At 44.4% G+C, this 27,238-nt stretch overlaps 4 protein-coding genes across 15 annotated transcripts in view; 1 reads left to right on the top strand and 3 right to left on the bottom strand.

Annotated features, from left to right (window-relative positions):
- The window catches only part of tanc2b (tetratricopeptide repeat, ankyrin repeat and coiled-coil containing 2b), an 80,042-nt gene extending 73,267 nt beyond the window's left edge, over positions 1 to 6,775 (bottom strand). For 2 of the 5 annotated variants that reach the window (XM_058078123.2, XM_078788345.1), the window contains exon 1: positions 6,228 to 6,774. The gene's annotated coding sequence lies outside the window, so the exon portion shown is untranslated. Of the gene's footprint in view, positions 1 to 6,227 lie in introns of all 5 variants that reach the window. The other 3 variants (XM_078788341.1, XM_078788349.1, XM_078788352.1) reach the window with 2 other exon arrangements.
- Positions 6,776 to 10,415: 3,640 nt separating this feature from the next.
- Positions 10,416 to 15,035, bottom strand: cntd1 (cyclin N-terminal domain containing 1). Its single transcript, XM_058078246.2, has 7 exons — positions 14,633 to 15,035; positions 13,884 to 13,959; positions 13,622 to 13,793; positions 13,320 to 13,482; positions 13,106 to 13,250; positions 10,633 to 10,729; positions 10,416 to 10,560 (listed from the first exon to the last, which is right to left on the bottom strand). The coding sequence occupies exons 1-7, from the start codon at positions 14,805 to 14,807 to the stop codon at positions 10,450 to 10,452; spliced, it is 939 nt and encodes a 312-aa protein (XP_057934229.2). The 5' UTR covers positions 14,808 to 15,035; the 3' UTR covers positions 10,416 to 10,449.
- On the top strand, positions 15,026 to 16,355 carry coa3a (cytochrome C oxidase assembly factor 3a). Its single transcript, XM_058078271.2, has 2 exons — positions 15,026 to 15,410; positions 15,957 to 16,355. Exons 1-2 carry the CDS (start codon positions 15,215 to 15,217, stop codon positions 16,052 to 16,054), a joined length of 294 nt encoding a protein of 97 aa, XP_057934254.2. The 5' UTR covers positions 15,026 to 15,214; the 3' UTR covers positions 16,055 to 16,355.
- Positions 16,340 to 27,238, bottom strand: part of wnk4a (WNK lysine deficient protein kinase 4a) — a 33,991-nt gene continuing 23,092 nt past the window's right edge. The window contains exons 13-21 of one of the 8 annotated variants that reach the window (XM_078788302.1): positions 26,222 to 26,395; positions 24,530 to 24,584; positions 24,312 to 24,446; positions 22,844 to 23,670; positions 21,741 to 21,819; positions 19,947 to 20,508; positions 18,988 to 19,208; positions 18,803 to 18,897; positions 16,340 to 18,722 (exon numbers count right to left, since the gene is read on the bottom strand). In XM_078788302.1, the coding sequence (XP_078644428.1) occupies positions 18,720 to 18,722; positions 18,803 to 18,897; positions 18,988 to 19,208; positions 19,947 to 20,508; positions 21,741 to 21,819; positions 22,844 to 23,670; positions 24,312 to 24,446; positions 24,530 to 24,584; positions 26,222 to 26,395 (2,151 nt within the window). In that variant the 3' untranslated portion in view covers positions 16,340 to 18,719. Of the gene's footprint in view, positions 18,723 to 18,802; positions 18,898 to 18,987; positions 19,209 to 19,946; positions 20,509 to 20,535; positions 21,634 to 21,740; positions 21,820 to 22,843; positions 23,671 to 24,311; positions 24,447 to 24,529; positions 24,585 to 26,221; positions 26,396 to 27,238 lie in introns of those variants that run through there. The other 7 variants (XM_058078136.2, XM_078788305.1, XM_078788299.1 and 4 more) reach the window with 7 other exon arrangements.

Here is a 27,238-nt window from a genome sequence, read left to right as displayed (position 1 = left end):
GAAGGAAGCAACGAAGCAAGGAAGCAAGCAAGGAAGCAAGCAAGGAAGCAAGCAAGGAAGCAAGCAAGCGAGGAAGAAAGCAAGGGAAGAAGAAAGCAAAGGAAGAAGAAAGCAAGCGAGGAAGGAATGAAGCAAGGAAGGAAGGAAGCAAGCAAGGAAGGAAGGAAGCAAGCAAGCAAGGAAGGAAGCAAGCAAGCAAGGAAGGAAGAAAGCAAGGAAGGAGGAAAGGAAGGAAGGAAGGAAGCCACGAGCTGCCAATGAATAAGTAGACGTTGGACTTTACAGATGGACGACATTGAATCCAAAGTAATCCCGTAACCAAGGAACCACAACACGGAACCTAATCTTTCCTTCCATTCTTTGAACAATAGGAAACAACCCTTTGATAGGATAAATAATATCATAATCATAATAATCATAAGTCTTAGCTGAAACCAACCCAGCTGTATAAGCGCCATTGTGGCACGCTAGCTGCTTTCCATGTGGCTACTTTGACCGCTAACGCCATCTTATTCTGTGTTGATGAAACGTGGCAAAGCCGCCCCCCTCGGGGCCCCGAGTGTTTCTAGCGTGGAGAACGAGATACGGCTCGAGCGTGCCGCCTCGGATTAGCCGCGTCCCCTGGAGCCCATTTTCATTACAAGTCATAAGGAGTGAGGCATCATGGGAATATCGCTTGGCAGTCTGTGTCGCGTTGTGTCCTAACGCTAGCGCGATCTCGCTTTCTCCGAGAGCACGGTCGCCAAAAGGCGAGAGGGCGTCTTTTGGCAAGTTTTATCCACGTGATGACTTCCCGAAACCACGAGGCGGGTGAAGGGTTTGGGGGGCGGGGGGGTGGAGTTTAAAACGTTGCGTTTTCATCTGCACGACTCTTGCTTTCCTAAGTGTGCACGGGCTCGGGGAAACCGCCTCGGCCTGGCGGGAAGAGTGCTTTGCCACGTAGCATCGTGGCGGGCGCATGGCAGCCAGTGGTTTGCATCATTCATAAGTTACTCCGGGCACTCCGGCTTCCGCCCACGTTCCAAAGCATGCATGCCCGAAGACAGCTGGGATAGGCTCCAGCACGGCCACGTAAAATAAATTACCCGCAAAAAATGCGACTTATACTCCAGTGCAACTTATGTATGTTTTTTTTCTATCTGATTAATTGCTGTTAATTATAAGTTAACTATGGACAACATGTGATTAATCCTGATTAAATCGAGTCACATTATATCCCTGTGCAGAGGAACAAGGTCAAACCTGTGAAAACAGACCCGGACTAAACACAAGCGTCCAAAACCACCAGCATGATCACAGACTACTGTTTATTGGGAGACCGGGGCGGACTATTTGTACGTCCACTTTTTTTGTCCCACGCCCGTCCGCCACGCCCACAGCGCCCGCCAAGCCGAGCGAAGCAGCTGTGTTCGCTAACAACGACTTGGCTTGTCCTCCGACGCGCAGCAGAAACATGGCTGGCAAATTGTAAATCAGTTAACCCGTGAATGCCAGTCAGTTCTCAGCGCACGGCGGCGGCGAGGTCGCGTCTGAGCGGGAACAGGGCGTCCATTTAGAGACGTGACAGAGCACGAGTGTGCGGACGCGGCCCAGGAGGACGAGGAGGAGGGGGAGGTGCTAAGTCAATTTATTTACTGCTCAGTCTCCTGGACACGTAACAGCAATCTGCTAATTGTGACAGATGTTGGTGGATACTGGGGTTGGGGGCGGCCGGGGGGGTGACAAAGGTTACCAGTGGCTCAACAATACAAAGTTGTTGACATCACAGCAAGGACCTTCAAGCTAGTCCTGGACCACGATGCAGCAGCTGGGCCCGAGTCCAGCAGCTGCCTAATAAGCTAACAGGGCCCCCGGGGGCCGGTCTGGAGACTCCGACTGATTGGATGCAGCCTAAAAGACTGCATGTAGAACGCCCGCGCCGCTCGGGGGAAAAGGGATTATTTCATTAAGACGGGCGGGGGGGGGTGAAAGAAGCAGTCGGGTATGTAAAACATAGCGAAACGGGTAGCGGTGACTTCCTGTGCATCTCAAGCAACAACATGGAGGTCAGAATTAGCACGTCGAACACTTCTTGTGTTTCTTCCACGGGATAACTTGAGACGGCAGCTGTGCTCTCGTTCCGCCGTTGTTGTGTTGTTGACACGGCAAAGCAGGAATTTACCTCAGAGTTATTATCGTTACTCCTCAAACACGCAGAGACGCTCTTCTGTTTTACACGACAACAACGTCCATGTTTACCGTTTTGTTATGTTTTACCATAAGCATGGCACACTACTACACATTTCATTTTATGTTATGGTATATTTTATGTTGTTATACGTGTTGTGTTTTGTTTTATGTTATGTTATATTATGTGTTATCCTGTTTCATCTTTTTTGTTTTTTGATGTGTTAAGGTACATATATGTGGAATCAGTATGTGGAATCAAACTATGGAATGGATTGAGTCAGGACCTCAAACAATGCACAACGATGAGCCAATTCAAAAAATTTAATAAAATAAAAAATAATAAAAAATTCTAAAAAATAATAAAAATTTCTAAATATTTTTTAAAAATTAATAATTAAAAAACAAATTATATTAAAAAGGCAGGAAGTGAACAAATGTAACAATTAGTGATTGTAAAAGTACCAGATGGAGGGGTAGGATTTAATAAGCTTTGCTTCTTCCTACTCCTTTTGGACATGTGGAACTGGGAACTGATTATGGGATGCACTCAATTGGAATCTGATGCATGTTCAAATGAAATTAAACCATTACCATGTATACAGTATGTTAAGGTATATATGTTTTGTTATGTCATTGTAATATTATATATTACTGCATAATTCTACACTACCACTAGATGTCATTAATGTAACAATGATGAGACAATAGCCAGTAGGTTAAAAAAAAAAGAATGTAAAGGTGACTATAGGGGTGTTATTTCATGCCTGTAGGGCTCTATTAATATTAAAATGTGGATTTATTCCATTTATTTCCATTAAATTTTTTCCCCGTTTATCAGGGTCCAAGTTGTGGGGGCTCAGGAAGTGTAGAGGACTCCTTCGGACTCCTTTAGTTCGAGCGTAGCCCCAACCTCACATAAAAACGTATTTACTGTACATAATATTCTATGGAGAAAAAGTTTTGGTTTTCATACGTTTGGAAAGAATCAATATCAAAAATGGAGGTGGCGCTTTAACGGGTGACTTCAAATGTCATAACTGTCTTGTGGGGAGAAGAAGACACAGAAGCGCATTTAAATGTCATCTGTGACAGAGCGAGGAGTTGACAGTTGTTACGTACAAACGCATGCCAGCCAAGTCTAACTCGGTCTCGGCGACTCCAGCTGTTCGTCGCTTTGTTCTCGCTCGTATTGAAGCAGGCGGAAACGGCGACGCGCTCTGATCCGACGCTGCTCTTAAAATAGATTTGTGTGATGAGAAACAGACAACAACATGGACGTGAAGCACAAAACAGCCTCCAGAAGAGCACCTTTTTCCACTTTGGCTTTTTTTTCTTCTTTCTTTTGGAAATAAAGCATGAATTTGTTGTGGAGCGTCTGCGGCGGTGTTCGTGACACGTCAACATCACGCTCACAAAGGAACATCTTCATTCCCGGCACATGTTCAACTTTCAAGTAGTTGGAACTTTTGCTGCGTCATCATTTTATTCATCATGTGTTTTTGGGATGATGAAGGATTCTAATCAGGCCCCACTGAAGCACCCGCTGCCTGATTCAATCAGCGCTTCCCTGCATTCCTCTCAGCTTTCGGCTTTTTAGGGCTTTTTTTTTTTTCTCCCGTCTGAGACAAAGAGAAAGTTTATGGCCGTGCTGCTTTTATGGACGTCGGTTAGACTTCCGTGTTTTTAACAATGTCCTCTTCCTGCAGCCTGCAGTAAAGCAGCAGGTGTCACTTGCTAATGAACGGCAGAGAAAATGCGCTATAGAATGTGTTCAACGATATACACTAATAATGTACACTAATACAGCTAATGTGGACTAATAGCTTTCATGGTTAGGGGTTTTCTTTGTGTGGGTGGCGGGGGGGGGCACCTACAAACAATGATCCCTGTGTAATATGCATGCCAGACCAGTTACAGTTGGGCGATATGATCACGATATGAATAAAATATATTCATTCATTTCCTACCGATTATCCTCACTATCCCAGCTGTCTTCGGGTGAGCCAGCCAATCCCAGGGCACATGTAGACAAACAAAAGCACCATTCCCACTCACATTCATACCTATGGACAATTTCATTCATGCATTCATTCATTTTCTACCGCTTGTCCTCACAAACGTCGCGGCGATGCTGGAGCCTATCCCAGCTGTCTTCGGGCGAGCCAGCCAAATATATATAAATATCCACTTTATACAAGGGAGGGCAGACAGTACAGCCAAATGTTGTGAATGAGTGTCCAAAGCAAGCCAGTCTATTCCGGTTGTCGAGGGCAACAGCTTTCACAACATTAGCTGCGCTGTCAGTAGTTCTTCTCATCTACGTCCCATTCCTGGAGAAACTCCAACTGGCTCGCCATGTTTTCATCCGTGTCCTTCTCCGGGAAAAAACAGGATGACTTTCAAGTCCAGTCGCTGGTTATGTTTTGGACTGGGAGGCTAATATATGGTTGAGTCGCTCGGCTATGCTTCTCCTCCGCCTTCAGCCATGCTCATTTCCTCCCATTTGTTTTTTTTGTTGTTATTTGCACTGTCCTTACAAAATAAGAGCACAAAACTAGGCATAAAAAGTCCAACTAAAACAACACAGATGGTGACGCAACACTGTGATAAAACGATCTACATATCGACCAAGCTACATTAACTCGCCCGAAGAATGGTTGTCTGTCTATATGTGCCCTGGGATTGGCTGGCTCGCCCGAAGAATGGTTGCCTGTCTATACGTGCCCTGTGATTGGCTGGCTCGCCCGAAAAATGGTTGCCTGTCTATATGTGACCTGGGATTGGCTGGCTCGCCCGAAGAATGGTTGCCTGTCTATACGTGCCCTGGGATTGTCTGGCTCGCCCGAAAAATGGTTGCCTGTCTATATGTGACCTGGGATTGGCTGGCTCGCCCGAAGAATGGTTGCCTGTCTATACGTGCCCTGGGATTGGCTGGCTCGCCCGAAGAATGGTTGCTTGTCTATACGTGCACTGGGATTGGCCGGCCACCAGTCCAGGGTGGCCCCCGAGGATAAGCGGTAGAAAATGAATGCATGAATGTTACATAAGACAACCTCAATAGGTTCACGTTGGTCTGGCTGGTGGAAAACCAGGCCTTGGCCTCGCCCCGCCACTGCGAGGAGAAGAACAGATAACAACTTTCAGGCTGACTAGGGAGAGGAAAACCAGTACAATGGAAAAGAGGTGTGTGTGGGGAGGGGGGGGGTTAAAACCAACACATGATGTGATCAGAGGACGCTTTGAGGCCGACTGTGTTTTATCTGCTGAGCTGACAGCAGAGCATCACCGGCAAGGCCGCCTTCTCGCCGCAGACCTACTTTTTCTGATGGCTGCTTTATTGCCGCCACGGGGGCCACGCCGCTCCCAATGCTACCAAAAATACATTCTTGCACGACAAGTGGCAGCTTTTACCCATTTTTACAAATGGTCCCATCCAAATGTAAAACCTGAACGACAGCTGACACGCATCTCGTTAGATGATGGTAAGAACTAAGTGTTGCCCCCCGATGCCATTAGGCTGATTAGCAGCCTTTGTCCAAACGTGCTATTAAGTGTGAGTCCGGAAGGAGCAGATGTCAGATAATAAGGCTCCGTGTTGGCCTGCAGCCACTCAACAAGTAACAACAGCTTCTTCCATATCGGGCCTTTTTTGTGTGGGTGGGTGGGCAAACCCCGTATCCCTTTCCCTTTGGATTACATGTGATAAATGTAGGTCACACACACACACACGCGCGCGCGCGCTTCCACGCAAGGTGGGATTCACCATACATTACACTCAAGTTGCTGTTTCTGGAATGATTTACAAAATCACACAAAAGCAACAATTCCAGATGGGAAAAGTCATGGGAACTCATGTTGGCAGACTCAATTCAAATGTGCTTGTCATTATCTTCAAAGGCTCTACCTCAATAAACACCACTGGGGGTCCAAGGGGGGGTTGTTGTTGGCTTAACTAGCATGTTTGGCAGTTAGTAACACAGATCCAAACAAGAAACACATACTATTGTACCCACCCTATGGTACGTGTACAGAAGTTGCATGATAAAAACGTCTCTTACCTGTACCTCCTACCAGGGCTTTGCTACCCTTGGATGTTGGTTTTGCAGCTGAACTCTGCCATCACATCGGCGCGTCCGGAACAACTCGACCGCTCCAGACCGGCCGGAGCCCTGCCACTCTGCAGATTGCCGCACTGCACGACGCGGCTGCATGCGGGCCGAGTGAAGACGCTCCCGGCGGAAGCAGCGACACCCATGGGAGGTTGCTTCTGCTGCTGGTGGTGGTGGTGGTGGTAGTGGGGGTACTAGCGGAGTAAAACGCTCGCCTCTCCGGCCTTGGCAGCTACCTCACCCCCGCCGACTGAGCCAGGAGCCGGGCCATGCGTGGCTCATGTGCGCAGTCCCTCACGAGGAGTCCCGGGCGAGCAGTGCCACGCAGCGCCGCGACAACATGGTGCGGTGGAGACCTGCCTCCCTCTCGAGGCGTCAGCGCAAGGCAATCACCGCCGCCACTTCCGGTGGCGCCCTTCGAAACAAAAGCACACACCGGGAACGCCAAACGCCACAATTTCAAAACAAAACGACAAAACCGCCAGCCTGGACAACACGACGAGTTTATTCAGGATTACGAACTTTATTCAGTTAGAATTGCTAGAGTCAAGATCGTTCCACCTGTATTCAGCCACTGAATATTTTGAATTGTTTACATTTTCCCCCACTCAAATCTTCAGTATGAGATGAAATATATGACTTAGAACTTAGCACTTAGAACTTTAAATTTATTTTATTACTAAATGTATTTAATAAATGTATTTAATAAATTTATTTAAGAAAAATAATTTTATTATTTTATTTTTACTTACATTTATTTTAACTTAATTTATGGATGAAATATATGACTTAGAACTTTGCACTTTTAACTTAAATTTTATTTTATTACTAAATGTATTTAATAAATTTAATAAATGATGTTATACATTTATTTAAAAAATATATTTTATTTTACTTTAATTTATTTTAACTTAATTTATGGAGGTAAATTTGAAAACAACAACAGGCCTTACCTTCTGCTCTTCTGCTCTCCGACTTGTAGGATTCCCTGACGAGCCACTGGAAGCTGAAAGGCCAAAAGACAATGAAAGAATGAAACACTGTGTGCGTGTAAAGTGGCCCTGCTGAATTACGTATGATGCAAATACCCAAATCCTTCATCGTTATTAATGGCAAACACGCTGCGTGTCAATCACAATTGGATCCTCCTCCCCCATCTTTGGCGTCTGAGATGATAGAGGGTCGCCCCCCCGTCACCTCCTCCTCCTCCGTCAATACAATTAGAGATCCATCAGTCACGCGTAGAATATTCCAGATGCTGCAATACGGCTTCTAATTAAAATACACTCACACAAACACACACATTGGGACTTTGGCAGAGCAGGTTGAAGGTTCAAAATAGAAAATGATGTTTAGATAGCGAGTTGATTGAATTCGGTGTGGCTTTGTCCCTCACATTGAGATTAAAAATGTAATATATTCATACACGGTACATTTACATCTAAAATACAGACATTGTAGATTTACAATATTTATTTAACAAACACAGAGACTTTTGTGGAAATATGCAATATTATATCACCAGTGGCTAATTTCCATCTTTAGCCGCTGAAGGCTAATAAATAAAAACGGCAAAAACAATCAGGCATAAAACCATGACTGAACCAGTTTGGGGAGACGTAATGTGCTTCGGTATCGCTACATATTTTGTTTCTTACACACAAAATGTGTGCACATGTGTTTGTGTACCATTATATTACTAAATATCACACAAAAAATGGTAAATAGTACAAAAAAACACTAACAATTGAAATAAAGAGCAGTCATTTTGCAAGAATAGACAAAATATGGGGAGTTAGAACATCCCAAAAATTGGTAATCTTTCAAGAAAAAAGTTAAAATTTTACAACATTAATAGTAAAAACAGACCAAAAATATAGAAATTTTAGAAGCATGAGGTTGACATATGTAGGAAAAAGTAAATATTACAAAATGAAGTCAAAATATTTGGGGATAAAATCGGAATACTATGAGATTTTTTGTTTTTAAAAGAATATCATTAAAATAATTGTATAAAATGGAAAAAAAAATAGCAAAAAAAGTGCAATGTAAGGGCAACAGGCAAAAAGAGGCGATGCTGCAACTGCACACTAATAGATGTCAGTTGGAGCACCAGAGCAAAAAAAAAACCGGCCACATTTGATCATGTAAAAACACACTGAACAGCAGGGAACTGATATTTTGATTACTAAAGAACGGGAAAAAGTAGAAACTATTGTATTTTTTGGGATGAAAGACAAAAATGTAATCTTTCTTTTGGTAGGTTCCATGTCTATATCGCCGTATGACACATTATTCTGTGTGCAATGGTCTAAAATGGCCACTACACTGATGCCTTGTCACCTACTGTACAATAATACTGTTTGGTTTTTAAGTATACAGGATATAACACCCTGGCTTTAAAGTACATCGCAGAGGTCAGATCTCTCAGGGATATTTGCTGGACGACGTCCTCCGTCACGCACAATTCAGCTTGTGGCTAAAAATAACCTTTAGTCTGCAGCGATACTTCAAGTGCAGGACGTGTGAGTACTTTGCAGATGGTAATGAGAAATACCTTAAGGAAGCCCTGGAAACGGGATTGCTCATGCGGTGTGTGCGTGTGTGATGGATGAGGCGGCGATCGGTCACCGTGGTAACCACACACACACAACATAACCTCACTGAATGGGCACCTATATAAGTTCTGAAATACTTCTAATAGTATTTGACTGCAGTATTACGCTGGCAGGATGGCAAAGTACTTGGTCATGAGTGCAGCCATCATGCACGGCAACAGTTGCTAGGGGAGGCTTTGCTAGCGGGCCTCATCAAAAGGTGAGACCTTGACCTCCAAACGGGAGCACTAAATGTTGGCGGTGATGAAACATTCATGTCAGCCATGACGCGGCCGTAGGTTGCCATCGTCATGGAAACGTGCCATGTGGGGAAACAATCTGTCAATCTACTAGCGCCTTCGTCTCCAACAAAGGCGCAAATTGACGGCAGGGCGAAGCATCGTGATTAATTATCACTCCTTTGACCCCGCCGACACTTCAATGTGTTACTTTGATTGGGTGGTTTCGTGATCTCGGGACTCTGCTGGAATCCTGTCATGGAGTTTCTCCGTGCAAATTGTGCAGGTGCAAAGGGAGGCGAACGAGGAGGCGCCACCGGTCGCATCAAGCCGGTGAGAGAAGCTGGAACTAATGGAGTAAAGACACTTCACCGGTTCTCCACAGTGGAGAGAGACCACCTGGAGGACATTTTTCAGGATTTGGGCTTTTGCATCTACCTTCTATTTTTGCACATTTGCTCGCGTTTGTACCGTTGTTGTTTCTTGTTGATCGTACAAACTGTATACTACATACATACGCCCTCTTTTAGATTTGAAAATTTCCTGTCGATACACATTTTTATACTCCATATGTCAGGTCAGGGGTGCTCAAATGGCCTCAACCTGGGGCCCACATTTTCAACTTGTCATTAAGTTGCGACTCACTATTATTTAAGTCATTTTTATTTTAGTATATATATTTTTTTATTTATTTTTCACGTCATTTTTATTCATTTTTACAAATTCATGTAATAGGTTTTTCATTTTTATTAAGCCATATTATTTTTTTCTACACATTTAAGTCATTTTTATTTTTTGCAATGCATTAAGTCACCAATTTTTAATTAAAAAAACTATATTATTTTACACTTATTTAAAGGCTTTTTCATTCTTAATTCATTATTTTTTACATTTACCTGTAAGTTTTGTATTCATATTTATTATTTTTGACACTTTTAAGTCATTTTCGTTTTTAAATTTTGTACAAACATTTATGTGACATGTAACATGTATTTTTTTATACTTCAAGGAATTTATTTATTGATACTTTTTGTAATTTAAATGACTTTAAATGAAACCTATAGTCACCTTTAAACTCCTATTACCCAATACAGCAGACGTAAGTAAGACGTATCGGGCATAAAATATAAGGTTAGAGCCCTCTAGCCATGAAATAACACCCCTATAGTCACCTTCAAACTACTATGACCTAATATAGTAGACATGGTAAGACATAAATAAGACATAACGTTAGCATTGGGAGAGTTTCTTTTTACTTCCTGTTCTGCAAAGCGCTAGTGTACTAAAGTGTACACACACACACACACACACACACAGTAGAAGGAGAGACTAAACTTATCTAGTCGGCGTCTGAGGGCCTGCGACAACAATGGTGAGCGCCGCGCGGGCAAAATCGCCGATGCTTCTCGTAGAAATCCCGGTGATGTGGCTGAGCTCCTCCGTCACCTGACAACAAATAAACACAAGTCACTATTATATTGTTGTTTTGCTTTATTTTTATATTCCAGGTCATCTCACCTGCTCCCATTCTCTGACGTGAAGGATGAAGGTCGCCACAGCGATGACGCCAACCGCCAGGAGCATGCAGTCTTCGGTCACCGCCACAAACTTCTCTCTGGTGTTCGCAGGTTGTGAGTTTAATTGTCGTTTAATTGTGTTTAATTGTTTACTTGTCGGCACAGAAAGTGCATTTTAAGTCCATGACAACCTTTATAGTTTATTCTTTATCAAAACAAAATCATTTTTGATGAGACAAGTGAGTTTTGGAGCCAAAATTCAACGTTTGACTGTGATTTTATGTGCAGTACTTGCTTTGGTCACTAGAGGGTGGTAAGTGTACCCGGTTAGGGCCGACAAATTGTAACTGTGACGTCACCAGAGTCAAGCAGCAGTCTTTGATGGCGGTTTGTTTGTTTGGCTCATGGAAAATCTCCTATATATTTGATACAGCAACACATATTATATCATTATAACTTTTTCACCAACCATTTTTTTTCCAATTTTTCTTCAAAATATTACAACTTGAAAAAAATTTGTATAATTTTATTCTAAAACTAAATTTGTATTATTTTTATTCTCGTAAAACTGACACTCATTAGAAGTAATTAGAAATTAATTTATTTAGAATATATTGATGAATTTATTCTTGTTTTTATTTTTTAGTTTTCTTTATTCTTCTTGATGAATTTATTCTTGTTTTTATTTTTTAGTTTTCTTTATGACTTGATTCTTCTTGTACAATATTTTTATACAGTGAAGAAAGTAAGTATTTGAACACCCTGCTATTTTGCTATTTCTCCCACTTAGAAATCATGGAGGGGTCTGAAATTTTCATCGTAGGTGCATGTCCACTGTGAGAGAGATAAACTAAAAAGAAAAATCCAGAAATCACAATGCATGATTTTTTAACAATTTATTTGTGTGATACAGCTGCAAATAAGTATTTGAACACCTGAGAAAATGAATGTTAATATTTGGTACAGTAGCCTTTGTTTGCTATTACAGAGGTCAAACGTTTCCTGTAGTTTTTCACCAGGTTTGCACACACTGCAGGAGGGATCTTGGCCCACTCCTCCACACAGATCTTCTCTAGATCAGTCAGGTTTCTGGGCTGTCGCTGAGAAACACGGAGTTTGAGCTCCCTCCAAAGATTTTCGATTGGGTTCAGGTCTGGAGACTGGCTGGGCCATGCTAGAACCTTGATATGCTTCTTACGGAGCCACTCCTTGGTTTTCCTGGCTGTGTGCTTCGGGTCGTTGTCGTGTTGGAAGACCCAGCCACGACCCATCTTCAATGCTCTGACAGAGGGAAGGAGGTTGTTCCCCAAAATCTCACAATACACGGCCCCAGTCATCCTCTCTTTAATGCAGTGCACTCGTCCTGTCCCATGTGCAGAAAAACACCCCCAAAGCATGATGCTACCACCCCCATGCTTCACAGTAGGGATGGTGTTCTTCGGATTGTACTCTTCATTCTTCTTCCTCCAAACACGCTTATTGGAATTATGACCAAAAAGTTCTATTTTGGTCTCATCTGACCATAAAACTTTCTCCCATGACTCCTCTGTATCATCCAAATGGTCCTATGCAAACTTAAGACGGGCCTTGACATGTGCTGGTTTAAGCAGGGGAACCTTTCGTGCCATGCATGATTTCACATCATGACGTCTTAGTGTATTACCTACAGTAACCTTGGAAACGGTGGTCCCAGCTCTTTTCAGGTCATTGACCAAGTCCTGTCGTGTAGTTCTGGGCTGATTCCTCACCTTTCTTAGAATCATTGAGACCCCACGAGGTGATATCTTGCATGGGGCTCCACTCCGATTGAGATTGACCGTCATGTTTAGCTTCTTCCATTTTCTAATGATAGCTCCAACAGTGGACCTTTTTTCACCAAGCTGCTTGGTAATTGCTCCGTAGCCCTTTCCAGCCTTGTGGAGGTGTACAATTTTGTCTCTGGTGTCTTTGGACAGCTCTTTGGTCTTCGCCATGTTACAAGTTAAAGTCTTACTGATTGTATGGGGTGGACAGGTGTCTTTATGCAGCTAACGACCTCAAACAGGTGCATCTGATTCAGGATGATACATGGAGTGCAGGTGGACTTCTAATGGGCAGACTAACAGGTCTTTCAGGGTCAGAATTCTAGATGATACACAGGTGTTCAAATACTTATTTGCAGCTGTATCACACAAATAAATTGTTAAAAAATCATGCATTGTGATTTCTGGATTTTTCTTTTTAGTTTATCTCTCTCACAGTGGACATGCACCTACGATGAAAATTTCAGACCCCTCCATGATTTCTAAGTGGGAGAAATAGCAAAATAGCAGGGTGTTCAAATACTTATTTTCTTCACTGTATTAATAATATAATAAAATAATATAAATAATATTTTCATGTTTTTTGTTTTATTTTGCTTGTTAAATGAGACTTTTAGAAGGTGCAGAGGACGATTTAGCTCGCTACGGGAAGCCCGCAGGGGGAGGACGTACCTCTGCTCCCTGGTGGGGTCGCAGGTCCGCGTGGTGGCGGTCAGCAGGGCGTCGTAGAGAGCGCGGCGCTGCAGGCTGACCAGCTGGAGAATGTGGCGGCACAGGTGATGCAGGCGCTCCACAGGGGTGGACGGCTCGTTGTGGCCTGCGCACAAACGAGCTCCCGGTCAGGCCGGACTCTTTTCGCCGTCACGTTAACACGTCGTGCGTTTACCGAGAACCTCCAGGAGGACTTCCATGTATGTGAGGGGATTGGGCACGTCCAGTTGGAACTCCAGGCCCTTTAGCACCATCAGCTCCGATTCCAGGACAGCCTGCTTGGAGACGTCCAGGCCGACGGAGCGCAGGAAGCGCACGGCCGTGTTGATGTCGATGATCTGGAATTTTTACGGATGTGAGAAAAACATAAAAAGCTAAAGAAATATGTTTTCTCTTGTTGTTTGGAGGTCCCGCTGCTCATTGAGAGGAGCGGTTCCACGCAATAACTTTGGACATGTGGTTGGTGGAACGTCTTACGTGGCTGTGCAGGGACAGCTTGCTGGCCAGCTGCACGCAGGAAAACACAATCAGGGCGAACTTCCCCTCCAGGTGCTCGAACACGGCGTCCTCGCGGCTCCCTGTCTTGGCCTGGGTCGCACCTTGAGGCGACGGCGTGCTGAGCAAGCGTGTGATGTGCTTGACCATGAACCTGCAGGATGACAAAAACTTTCACACCTTCGACACGGCCAACAGGATCGGGGTGGGGGTTGGGTGGGTCAAACCATCCAGCCTTTCCTACCTTTGAAGTAATTCAACGGCGTGGTAGCCGGCCAACGGGTCCAGTCGGAGCTCTTGAGATATCAGCAAAGCATATTCTGGAAAACAAGCATGTCAGCAAGCGAGAAGGAAATATCCCAGACGCCGGAGTGATCATTATTGATTGGTCCTCGTCATTCCGGAGCACTTTATTAGCTGATTGAATATGCTGGAATGCAACGCAGCAAATACCAGCATCGTGATGAATGCCAGTGTTCAAACACCTCAACACACTGCAACTAGAGGTGACATAAGCATGCAAGTATACACTATATAAGCACCTAAGTATACAGTACATAAGCATGCAAGTATACACTGTATAAGCACCTAAGTATACAGTACATAAGCATGCAAGTATACACTATATAAGCACCTAAATATACAGTTCATAAGCAAGCAAAGTGGTATTATCTTAATCTTAATCTTACTTGTAATGGATTTTGTAGCTTTGAGACAAAGACTTTTTGTTTATTTGAGACAAGGAAGGTGATGTTAGGTCAGTGGGAATATGGTAACTGGTTCTGCTGTGGTATAATTAAAATGCCAAAAAAGATTCTAATGAGAAAAAAGCCTTATGTGGGGTATTTGACCGGATGAAGACAAAATGTGAATTTCAGTAGTAAAAATTACGATTTATATTAAGATACAATTAATTGAGTTCATCGAAAGTGCTGCTGGGATTCACAGTTTGGCGGTTAGTGTGCTCATTAAAAAGCTTGGCTACTGACTTACCGAAGAGTCTTTTATCTTTGAAGACTCCGCTGCATGTGGACAAACTGTTGATGTTCTCTTTGTTTTTCTCGTTGAGATTCGTAAGAAAGTCCGTCAGCACGTCAAAGGAGGCCTGGCGAAACTTGAACTGCACAACACTCTGCTCGCTTTGACAACTAACCACATTCTCCGCCATTTGGACGCCGATATAAAACTGCTGCCTTCCGTCGGCACCGTGTTTTAAAACTGTGAGTGAATTGTTGTCACGCGATATTAATCATCATCCATGTACTGTATTTAGTTTTAATAGAATGAAACGTGTTTGAATCGTGTATATGCGGAAGATGGCGCTGTTTCCTTTGGCGTCGCCGTACAGGAACCGAAATCCCACCTGTTTGTACGCGGGGATGCCTTTGTAGTTGCACACGTTTCCGGTTTTACACCTGTCGGAGTGGTTTTACTGCAGCTCCATTGTCTGAGCACAGATCTGACAACACACTGGATGGTACCACCTTTCGTTGGTTAAAATGATGTCATCCACTGGTTGGATGATTTGAAAGTCCGCGAAAAGACCCGCTAAACGAGTTTGAACGTAGCACAAACATGGCGGACAAGACGCCCAAGCAGTCCGACGCTCCGTTCGCGGCGAGAATAGACCCCACCAAGGAGAATCTATCCAAGGAGCAGATGCACTTCATCAAGCAGGTGGAGCTCGAACAGTGGAAGAAGAAGACGCAGAAGTTGAGGACGCGGAATGTGGTGACGGGGGTAGCCATTGGAGCCCTCGTCATGGGCATATGTATCCTTCATGCTAATGTCAACACAGCAAGGTTGTATCGTTAGCATTGGCTAGCAAAGCTAACCTTGCTATCACGTATAGCGCAAATAGTTACACTTATTTGACATATGTCGAGTGGAAATTGTTGACTTCACAGAAAATGGGTTGTCTTTTAGTCGGGACGCTAATGTTAGCATTGTGTTAGTAGAAAGTTGGATGACATATTGTCAAAAGTGCTGTACACTAACGTGCTGTTTATTTATTATGGTTGGTTTTTGTTTTCATTGGTGCGGAAAACGTTTCCTAATATGTTCAACACTTTATGCATCTGTTTACTGCAAAAGGAAAATGCCTCAAATGCCAGAAATTGACCAATACCCAATACCCCCACAAGGTAAATGCTGCAGGTTGGCGGAACGAAATGTTAGTTTGCTAGGTGACTGTGGTTGTTTGTCTTTAAAGACATGAGCAGCATTTGCAATATTTTTCATTTGTTTACAATCTGACTGCATCACTACAGCATCACTCCTGCATCACTTACTTCCCTTAACCGCTTGCGCCTGTCAGACGGCTACACATTTTACTCGGTCTCCCAGGACCGTGTCATGGAAGAGCTGGATGAGGAGGCCAAGCGTACAAGAGTGCCAAAGACGGGTGCCAACTGATGCACGGTGGACCTTCTGCAGACACGCCCGCCACTGCTGACACCACGGCCGGCCTCTCTGCCCCAACACGCCGCTGGTCTCTTCCTTGGCTTCACTTGTGATGGGATTGTTGTCCAAGTGGACTTGATGGGACACAATTGCAGGCCAAAACAAATAAAAGGTCTGGAATGACTTCAGAAGAATTCCATTATAGATGTGAAATGTCAACATGCAGAAATCTGAAGTGACCTTCAATAGCAATGATGCAAAATGTTGTAACTATTTATGTGATTTATTAAATAAAGGATACGCATTTATTAAACAGTCTTTATTTATAATCTGAGGAATTGACTAGAAGAAACATCCAGTCTAGCAGAGTAGAAATTACAAATAAGACCCTGGAGAAGAGGAAGAAAGGCACAGATTCATCATATAGCAAAACAAGAGACATTTACATTCTTTATTTTTGGGAGAAATGCAATGCTTGCTTTTGAATATACAGTAGATCCCCACTTTCAACCACCACGAGTAATTTGATAAAAATGTCCACTTTTCAAACATGTCTCACTCCTCTCTCTCCAAATCCTCCTGCCAGCTTGATGTTGATTTTGGATCAACATTTGCAAAAAAAAGTGACTGTTCAGAGAACCGCTGTTGTGTCTTTAATTGCTGTTGTTCACTTGTGACACAATCCAGGTGGAATTCCTAAAAATGCCTCACGTCCATCCATCCACTTTGTACGCCGCTTGTCCTCTCTAGGGCCAAGGGGGTATGCTGGAGCTTATCCCCGCTGACTTTGGACAAGAGGCCGGATACACTCTGGACTGGTTGCGGGGCCTCATAATGACGCGGATGAACTGTGGTGCATTTTAAGGACCGCCAAAAAAAAAGTGTGAGTCGCTTATTTATACAATATTTCTGAATGAAAAGTAATATCTTATGAAACATTGACATTTTATATATTAAAGTATTTTCATACTCAATAATCCACGGGGATCCACTGTATTATCCTTGTGGTGCATTCACTGTCCAGTGTGTGTTGTGGATATTCAATAAGGCATGTGTGCAATAACATTCTCCATTTAAACGAAGATGCAACTTCCTGGAGTGAACACAGTTTGACCAAAATGCGTGAAAGGAAAAGATTTGCTAAAGTGCATGAGGTGCTTCATCTAATAAAGTCACTTTATAGAATATATGTATACATATATATGTTTCTTTTTGAATGAGAGAAGAGATGCTGAGCTATCCAAGGGTGTAAACAGTCTATAAATGCACTCTACTACTTAATACACATGTACAATCAGCATGGGAGGATTATTCATATTATAAATCACAACATAGACATGATTATTTTATGACAGTTCCCTCATATTTTGGTCGATATTGCACAAGCTGTAACCCCTTATAAGGCAGGGAACCATGTGATAGCTTCCAGCCAATCAGGAAGAGGGGCAGTGAAGCTAAAAATGCTATGGATACAGTCGTCCCTCGTTTATAGCCGTTAATTGGTTGCAGACCTGACCGGGAGGCAAGATTCATAGTTAAGAAATTGAGTATTTTCGTACTAAATATGGCTTTTAGAACCCTGAGTCCATAAAGTAACACACATATTGTCACCTTGTTCGTACATTGCGCATCACTCAAGAAGGCGGCAAGCTAGGGAGCTAACAAGCTAACAGGTTAGCCTCGAATTTATTTCTTCTAAAGTTAAGAAGCCAAACACTTACCACTTAAAGAGAACGTATTTTCACTTCCTCGTTACTTCATGACTTCATGCAGTGTTATGGTGACGTGTTTTGTGTCACTACTGCCGCCTAATGAAGACAATACTACATATAGCTTGTATTTAAAAATGTTGTAACGAATCATAGGCCAGTAGTAGTGAGTAAAACCGTTCATTTCAGTGAACCGGAACATTCCAGTTCATTCAGTAAAAAGATCCGTTCATTTCGGTCAATTTGTCGTTAGCCTGTGATCTCCCCCTGTGCATACATCGGTCAGCCGTGTCGAGTCAGTCCGTTCACTCATGTTCACGTTCGTTCAGACTCAACAGCGCAACAACACGTGATGACTCGTGGTGTGTCGGTCAAGAACGAACGGGTCAAAAGAACTAGTTCTTTTTTGTGAACGAAATGAACGAGGTCCAGGCAATCAAAGTTGACTTTGCATTTGCAACTGAACGGGTATTTTATGGGCGTTCACATAAAAAAAATTAGTTCTTTTGACCCGTTCGTTCATGACCGACACAACACAATAGACCAGGCTACCTCAAACAGCCATCATTTATTCTGTCTAAGAAACTGCAATATAGAGAGGGAGAGAGGGAGCAACAATCAAACGCGCTATTGCGAGTGACGACTGTGTCATTACATACATTATATATTTATTATAAACATAACTATAAACAATGATTACATCATGTTGGATATTTCGGTGAGAAGGCCTTTCAACTCGTCATCTTCAGCCGTGTTTTACCACAAAAATAAATCTAGATGGCTGGTGTCATTAATATTATTATTAGGAAATTTCATATTATTATGTTGAGTAAATATCCTCTTTATATTACAGTTGGTCTTCTGTGCTTGGGCGACCATGTTGGCGAGGTCTCGGAGGGCTCGGACGGCCGCGGCCTTGGCTTCAGATGAGGTAGTCCGGCTGTTCAGCGGCGGATGCTGAGACTGTCTTACTAGGGAAGGAGAGAAGATGAGTGAGGGCAATGGCGTGAAAAGGGACAGGAAGTTGACATGCATGGACAACGACGCCCACCATTCGACTGATGTCCGTGGCGAACGTGACGCCTTTGTTGGGTTTGTCCTGGGAGCTGCTGCTGCTTCCTCCCAGAGAGTTCCTTCTGATGATGCCTGGAAATAAATGCAGCGGAAATTCCACGCACGGATGTAAACGCTGGATTCTACATCACAGCATATCATAGCAACACTGAGATATCGTACTAGTGTGGCCACCTTGGAGTGGCAGCACATCCAAGCGCTGCAGGCTGTTCCTACGGGATGGAGGGTAACCGCTCGTGCCCTTGGAAAGACGGCGCTGGCGGCCTGACAACATGGCGGCAGGGGACACGATGCCTGGCGGGGGGGCTTTCCCCATCTTCTCGTACAGCTCTTCCATCTCCCGCTTCTGGGACGCCTGCAGGGCTTGAACCTCCGACAGGTGTCTGGGACGAGATTGACGTTTTAATGATGTGCTAACATTAGCGTGTGTCCTCAGACAATGTTTGTGGGCACCAAACGTGGGGGAAAATGGAACGACACCATCCGCATGACACAACATGGCCTCTACCCCGCCCCTAGCTGGGGACAGCATCGGGGAATACAAAAAAGTAGGCTTCGCTACACATCTTAAAATGGACTTCTGCCAACTGTCCATCAGTCAGCTACAGACCTGAGAGGCGTAAGGAGGATCATGTTGTTTTTCTTCAGCTAATATGCTAACCTAGCATGACGCTAATGATTGTATTCTCCTATCCAACTTTTTAAGGTGTTTGATACATGGCCCTGTGGCATGCCCACCACTATATAGAAAAAGTAGGCTTCGCTACACATCTTAAAATGGACTTCTGCAACCATCCATCATTCGGCTACAGACCTGAGAGGCGTAAGGAGGATCATGTTGTTTTTCTTCAGCTAATATGCTAACCTAGCATGACGCTAATGTTTTAAGGTGTTTGATACATGGCCCTGTGGCATGCCCACCACTATATCAAAAAAGTAGGCTTCGCTACACATCTTAAAAACCAAGCAATTTGCCAACTATCTTTTATGCTAACCTAGCATGATGTTACAACGTGAGTGTAACGTTAGCACGTTAGCTAAGATTTGTCACATTCCTTAGCATTAAAGTCGCAGACACGCGAAACGTCATCTTTCAGGGGCTACACGTCACTCGCACGTACTTTTCTCGAAGTTCTTGCAGCTCCTCCAGCATCTCCTCGTCGTCACTGTCCGAGTCGTCGCTGCTCAGGTAGGGGGCGCTGTGGTTGTAGGTCATCATCCAGAGGTGGTGGAGGGCGTTGCCGTGCTGGGGGCTGCAGGCCGCCCCATCCCACAGCCGTCCTTCCACCTCGGCCGCCGTCACCGACAGCCCGCTGTCTGCAGACGTGCCCATCAGGCTGAGGCTGTGCACCCGCCTCCGACCGCGCCTCCTGGTCCTCGGACGCTCTTCCACTACCTCCTCCTCATCATCCTCCTCCTCCTCCTCAGCATCCTGCTGATGCTTGTCTACGTCCTGCGGGAGGCCCGAGGACATCCTATGGACGTGTGACTGAGGGGGGGACGTGGTCACGGAGGTTTCCATGCTGGTCTCGGAGTGCTCCTCGGTGCTGCTCTCTGACCGAGCGCCGCCACTGCCGCCGGCGGCACCGCCGCCGCCTCTGGAGTCCGGCGAAGCCGAGGTCAGAACATCGGTGCTGGGGGTCACGTGGAAGCGTCCCACCGTCACAGCGGCTGCCGCTTCTCCTGGGAAATACAAGATCTTCATCACCTCATGGTGGTGATGCCCTTTGGTTTGTTCCGTCAGTGGGAACATCTGGGCGGCCATTTTATAAGGCGGCAGTGATTGTTCTCTAATCCAATCAGACGCCTTTGATAAGCGTTCATTCTAATCTAATCAATGCCATTGTTTTTAAATACATACATATTTACTTTTTAAATACAAACGTTTCACAGCAAGGGCAACATAGTGAAAAATTAATGGATGCGACTCTGCTGCTTATTATGGGAATAAAGTCATAATTCTATGGGAATAAAGTCATAATTCTATGGGAATAAAGTCATGATACTATGGGAATAAAGTCATGATATTCTGGGAATAAAGTCACAATATTATGGGAATAAAATCATAATTGTATGGGAATAAAGTCACAATATTATGGGAATAAGTCATAATATTCTGGGAATAAAGTCATGATATGAGAATAAAATCATGATATTATGTGAATAAAGTCATGATATTATGTGAATAAAGTCATGATATTATGGGAATAAAGTCAAAATATTATGGGAATAAAGTCATGGTATTATGGGAATAAAGTCATGATATTATGGGAATAAAGTCAAAATATTATGGGAATAAAGTCATAATATTTTGGGAATAAAGGATCTATGAAACTGGTGGCAGGGGTTCTTTTTTTGTCTAAATGGGGCGGGGGTGCAATTGAGTGCATTTTGGGAGTTTGAAATTGAATTCCTTATGATGAGAATTATTATGAAATATGACTCATTTGTCCGCTAAGACAAGTTTGACTTAAATAAACCCTAAAATAAAAATAAATGAAAGTGGGTCACGACTATTGTACTAACGTGGGTCCCAGGTTGAGGCCCCCTGCTAAAGCGTGTAAAGGCCTGCAGTGCCTGAGTGTTGCCCCTAGGGGTCCCGCCTCCAGTCAGCACCTCAAGTGAGTTTGGCTGCTCAAACAGAGGACCTCTGTTTAGCGTCTATAAACAGAGACAGGTGTGGGAGGGGCGGCCTTTAACGAGCTGCTCCGCACGCCCATTGGCCGGCGGTGGCGGGCAGGGCCGCCGTGGCCCCCACTGGAACGGAACATTAGCTCCACGGGTTACGCAATGGCTCCCGGGGCAGCGCTAATGGCCGATAATGTCCGTAGGAGGAGAAGAAGAGGAGGAGGGCGAGTGAAAAGACGTCAACAGAAGCCTCGTATTTACAGCAAAAACAAAAACAAGTTTCTTACCGGAGTTGTTTGACGGCGCTAAATTAGCGGTTCTGCTGCTGAGGTCTGGCCGAGCGGCGTGCAGCTGAGTGGACGACAACTACACACAAACAACATTCCCTTAGCTGACGTAGACAATTCCCAACACACTTGGGAAAAGATGGATGGAGAACAGGCGAAGGTGCTGTGTCTCAAGTGGCACACTGCAATCTGGTTGGTGCTCCCATGTGGAGGCGGGGCTCGCCTTGCAACCTCTGAACCCTCTGAACCATCTAAAACCCTCTAAAAATGTAAAAACTTGTTTGGCTTGTACATTATTTGGATGCCTTCTTGTTCAATTTTGGATCAACATTTGCAATAAAAGTCACTGTTAGGCATCCATTAGTCCTTAATTGGCACGTACGCACTGATGTGTACTAACATGTACTCCAGAAGTACTCCATTTGAGACACAGCACCGGTGAGATTGGACGCTGGTGCGGCAAACACAGGGGTGTCCAAACTGTGGCTCGTGTTTTTTTTTGTGTGTTTTTTTTTTACTGGCACGTGGCACATTCTAAATATGGAATTGAATAATTATGTTGAAACAGTTGTCTATATGTGCCTTGTGATTGGCTGGCGACCAGTCCAGGGTGTACCCCGCCTCTCGCCCGAAGACAGCTGGGATAGGCTCCAGCACCCCCGCGATCCTCGTGAGGGAAAAGCAATAGAAAATGAATGAATGAATGAAACAGTTGAAAACATTAAAAAAAACAATTTTCAACAATTTTCCAACAATAAAGTCAAAATATGAATAGAAAAAAGTCATATTCTAACGATTGTAATTTCCTGTCATGAGACTAGTGATAAAAAAAATGTGAAAAAACTTGTAAGAAAAAATAATGTCATTTTAGTAGCATAGAGTTGAAATATTACGGAAAAAAATACATTATTTTGTCATAATATCATGAAAAAACCCAAAATGAATTATTGAATTATTAAAATTAGGATGGGGGAAAAGCCCAAATACGATGTGAATAAAGTCATAATATGAAAACTTGTCATAATATTCATAATATGAATACTTTTCACTAAGTTGGGACACCCCTAGGCTAGCAGCTAGCAGCTAGCAGCGAGAAGACTCACTGTGCTTTGCGGGCTATCTGTCGGCGAGGGCGAAAGATCCGACGAGGAAGCTAAACCGGACACTTCGGATGGGCCCGGAGCCTGGGATGGGAAGGCTGCGAGGCAATCCTGAGGCAGGCTGGCGGGGGCGGAGGTCCCCCCCTGCTGCAGAGGAGCACCCGGAGGCGTGGCGAGCCAGCTTGGAGATTCACCCGGCGGCGTGGCGAGCCAGCTTGGAGATTCCCCCGGCGGCGTGGCGAGCCAGCTCGGTGATTCACCGGGAGGCGTGGCGAGCCAGCTTGGAGATTCCCCCGGAGGCAATCCGTCCATCGGGGGCGTGTTCACAGAGCCGGGGTAGACACTGTGGGCTGGCAGACCCGCTGTGGGGTAAGGCACTTCTTGCGGGGGGGTCTGGTAGTATTGGTAGTGCTCTGGGTGGAAGCCCCCGTAGGAGGGCACCCCCTGCGCGGGCACACCAGAGGGCGGGATGAAAGAGTGCGCCATGCTCATCGCCATGGAGATGACGTTGGCCAGGGAAAAGAGGGGCTGGCTGTGCGGGGGCCACATGCCGGGGTGCTGGGGGGCGGGCGGGGGCATGGGCGGACTCTCGCTGCTGCTGTGAGAGTCAGCGGTGAGGAGATTGGGCGAGCCCGGTGCTGGGGAGGGAACGGACGGGAAGGTGGGGCTGCTGGCCACGCGGGTCAGGGGGGCATGGAGGCCCACCGGTTTTGGGGAACCCGGAGAAGTCGGGTACTGGAACGGGTAGTGGGTGTTGGCCAGGAAGGGGAGGGGGTAGTGCTGGTGGGGTGGGAGGAGGGAAGCCGGGTGCCGGTAAAGAAGAGGAGACCCTGCAAGCACAAAAGCGCAATCCATCAGCACGATGCGGACTAAAAAGGTGTCCCGACTGGGATTCAAGGACCTGACAAGGATTTACGAGAAGCCCTCTTGAGGACACGCAGTCTTCCTTCCGCCGGACGGCGTGTGGAGCATAAATCTGCCCCCCCTTGGCATTAATGGCCCTCCGCGGCAAACAGAGACATTTTGTTCCTGGCTTCTCTGCCCCGCTGGAATTGGACCTGAGGAAGCCCAGATGGGACCCATGTGTGCTTCTGGGACTGATTTGGAGGCGGACCAGTACCGCGGGGGGTGGGGATTCAAGAGCAACAATGGCTCCAAAGTTTATAAACGGCTCTGCTTTAACAGTTTTATTTTTCATTTATTTAGGTTTTATTTATTCTATTGAGGTACTGCATGTATTATTTGTTTATTATTTTGTCCATATTTCTTGACATGAATGATGTTGCAGGCCACGGCAGCGTTGACAGCAGCCGCATTCACAGCTACGCACCCACAGCCCCCCCCACACACACATATGTGTGCTTTTGAGGTGCATGAGCCTCAGGGCTGGGCGGAGCTTCACTGGTTCTTCCTCGGCCAGGCAGGAAGTGGAAGGGGGCGGAGGGGGTTGGGAGGGGGTCTCACTCATTACCTGGAGCGTTGTGGAAAGACTGCGAGCGTATGAGAGGTCGCCCAGCTGAGGTCACGTCTGCGGCGAAGGCGTCGCCATTGGGGCACGGAGGGGAGCCGTGCGCCCCCCCCACGCCGGGGTTGGCCACACTGAAGTCTGAGACGTGACACACACGTGCGTGAGCGTGCACGATGCAGACGGCAGCATCCTAACGTCATGTGATGCGCTCTGAGACTTACCGGGCAGCGAGGAGGAGGAGTGCGTCCGTGGGAGGCTGTGACTGTGCAGGTTCGGCTGAAAGAGGGAAAACACGAGGGGGGGTCAAATACCGTTTCCTCAAAGGTTAGACATTTAGGAGACATTCAGTTTTTGGTTTAAAAAAAAATATATTTTTTTATTCATATATTAGTTTATTTATATTTCATTTCATTCATATTCTCATTCACCATAGGTCGGTAAATTAAACATGATAATACAGCTTACATATACCACTGTAAAAATAATAAAACAGAAATGAAATAGTAATTATCTGACCACAAATCGACATATTTTGGTTAAAAATAAACATTTTTGTCAACTTTTTATATAATTTTATGATCAAAAAGTATTTTTTTTGTCAAAAAATATCTTTATTTGCATTATTTAATCAATTTAAAATTCATTCATTCATTCATTTTCTACCACTTTTTCCTCACGAGGGTCGCGGGGGGTGCTGGAGCCTATCCCAGCTGTCTTCGGGCAAGAGGCGGGGTACACCCTGGACTGGTCCAATTTAAAATTATATATTATAAATACATTTTATTTACTTTATAAAAATAGTTTTCTTTGTATTTTCAAATTTACATTATTTTTTAAATAAAATTATTTTACAACAAATTATTTTAAAAAAAAGTCTTTGGTCAAAAAAATTATAAACAATAATTATCTGAGCAGAAATCTGCAAATTTCTGGTCATAACATAGTTTAAAGAAAAAAAGTTTTAAAAAAATGTAAACATTTTAAAAATATTTTTTGACAGTAAATGTGCAGTTTGGGTCATTTTTTTTAATCTGTATGTTTAATAAAAATATATATCATATTTTTAAAATAAAATAATTATCGTTATACTATAGTATTTACTTGATTTGCTTTACTTTTAAAATTATTATTTGTATTTTTTAAAACTCATTATTCATTTAATTAAATAAAAACATTATAAATAAACATCTAGCTAGCTAGCTAACATTGTGTCCCCTGTCCCCATGAGAGGTTCAAACCCCCCCCCCAAAACTCTCAGAATAGCAGCCTAGCTCAGAGGGAAGTCAGCCGCAGATAGCCGCAGATATCAGGAACAGCGTGGGTAAAGCACACCTAAAATTGGCTGGGCTCACGGTGGTCTAGTCCAGCTGTGTTTACGTCCATTAGCGGCTAAGTTAGCAAAGGCTGCTGGTTTACGGCCTCCATGTTGTTATTATACTGACTTTACTTACTAAGTCTAACATTTTATCACCAACAAGCCACAGCCATCAGCTCTATGTCGGTATGTACTTCCTTATATGGGCGTGCCCTGTTACAAGCTGTTAGCTGTGCAAACCGAGTGGGCGTGCCCCAAGGTGGGCTATGGGTGGAATAAATTAAAACAAACTGTTTTGGAAATCCAAACAGCTGTAATAGGTGCAGATCCGGGAAGATCTAGAAAGCTTTCTGTGTGTCTTATATATATTTTTTCCCATAGAAAACACATCTCATTCACCATAAGTGACAATTTCTGGAAAAAACGTGTATTAAAAATATGTTTAATTACATATATAATATATTATTATTTATTTTGTTTCAAATTATTGTTATTAAAAATATTATTAAAATATTTACTATATGTAATAAATAATAATATATTTATTGTTTTATTACAAAAAAAAGTACAAGTATATAATACACTCTGTGGTTCTGACCTGGGACGAGGAGAGTAGGTTGGCACCGCCATTGAAAGCAGGCTGGGGGGGGCGGTGCCCGCTGGGGTGCACCGGCTGCTCCTTGGCCATGAGCGCCTCGGCCCGCTTGATGATGTCCCCCATGCGGTAGACGAAGCCTTCCTTCTCCGAGGGCAGGATGAACTCGTTGTGTACCTGCGGTAAAATCACCATCATCATTTGGGACACTTACAGCATGAAGGCCCCCCCCCCCGCCGCCGTCTCTCCACAGGGGACAGACATTTTGTGGTTGTTTGGCCCCAGTCAGGAAGTGTGCCGCTGGTGTCTGTTGTTGATCCGTAGCAAAAGTTTCCCTGCCAGCATGTTATGCATCACCTGCTTGGACAAGATGTACTATTCCTGTGGCAACGTCCTCCTCCGTTGCTCATGTTTACTTCCCAGGGAAAAAAAAAAACCCAAATCACAGCAGGAGCAGCGGTCCAGTGTTCTGCATATTCATGCAGGCGTTGCGTCCCGTCATCGTCATCATCGGGCCTTCATTCCGCTCACGTCCAAACAAGGAGCCGGAGCCAGCATTGCCGAGGCTCCGACAACAAGCGCTCCTTTGGCTAGCTGGAAAAGGGTGTGGATGACTTCAGCACCATAACAAGCACGCTGTTAAGCAGACAAAGCAGAGTTTGTGCTGTGTGGGGACGACATGTTAGGATGTGCTAATCGGCACTTGTGGACGTGTGTAAAGCATGCGCCCATCAATGTGGTCCCTGATGGCAACACAGACTAGAAATAAGAACCTGTGTAGGTGCATGGCATCCTGCTTCTTGTAAGCTTCACTGATAAAAATGGCAGCTGGTGGGTGGGTGGCTAGCATTGTGCACGTGCGTATGACTGTGTTTGGCAGTCCATCCCCGCACATTTATCATTTAGCATTCAATGCCCTGTAAATTTTCAATTAAATAAAATTTATTTTTGATTGGAATTTTTTAGCAAATAAAAAATAATACATTAGTTTAAAAAATATTAAATATAAAGTTTGTATTT

This window comes from Doryrhamphus excisus, linkage group LG2 (genome assembly GCF_037039965.1).
Source record: "Doryrhamphus excisus strain RoL-2023G ecotype Guam linkage group LG2, RoL_Dexc_Guam_v1.1, whole genome shotgun sequence".
Classification (NCBI taxonomy): domain Eukaryota; kingdom Metazoa; phylum Chordata; class Actinopteri; order Syngnathiformes; family Syngnathidae; genus Doryrhamphus; species Doryrhamphus excisus.
Note: the sequence above shows the minus strand (reverse complement) of the source record. Positions and strands in the feature narration are given on the sequence as shown.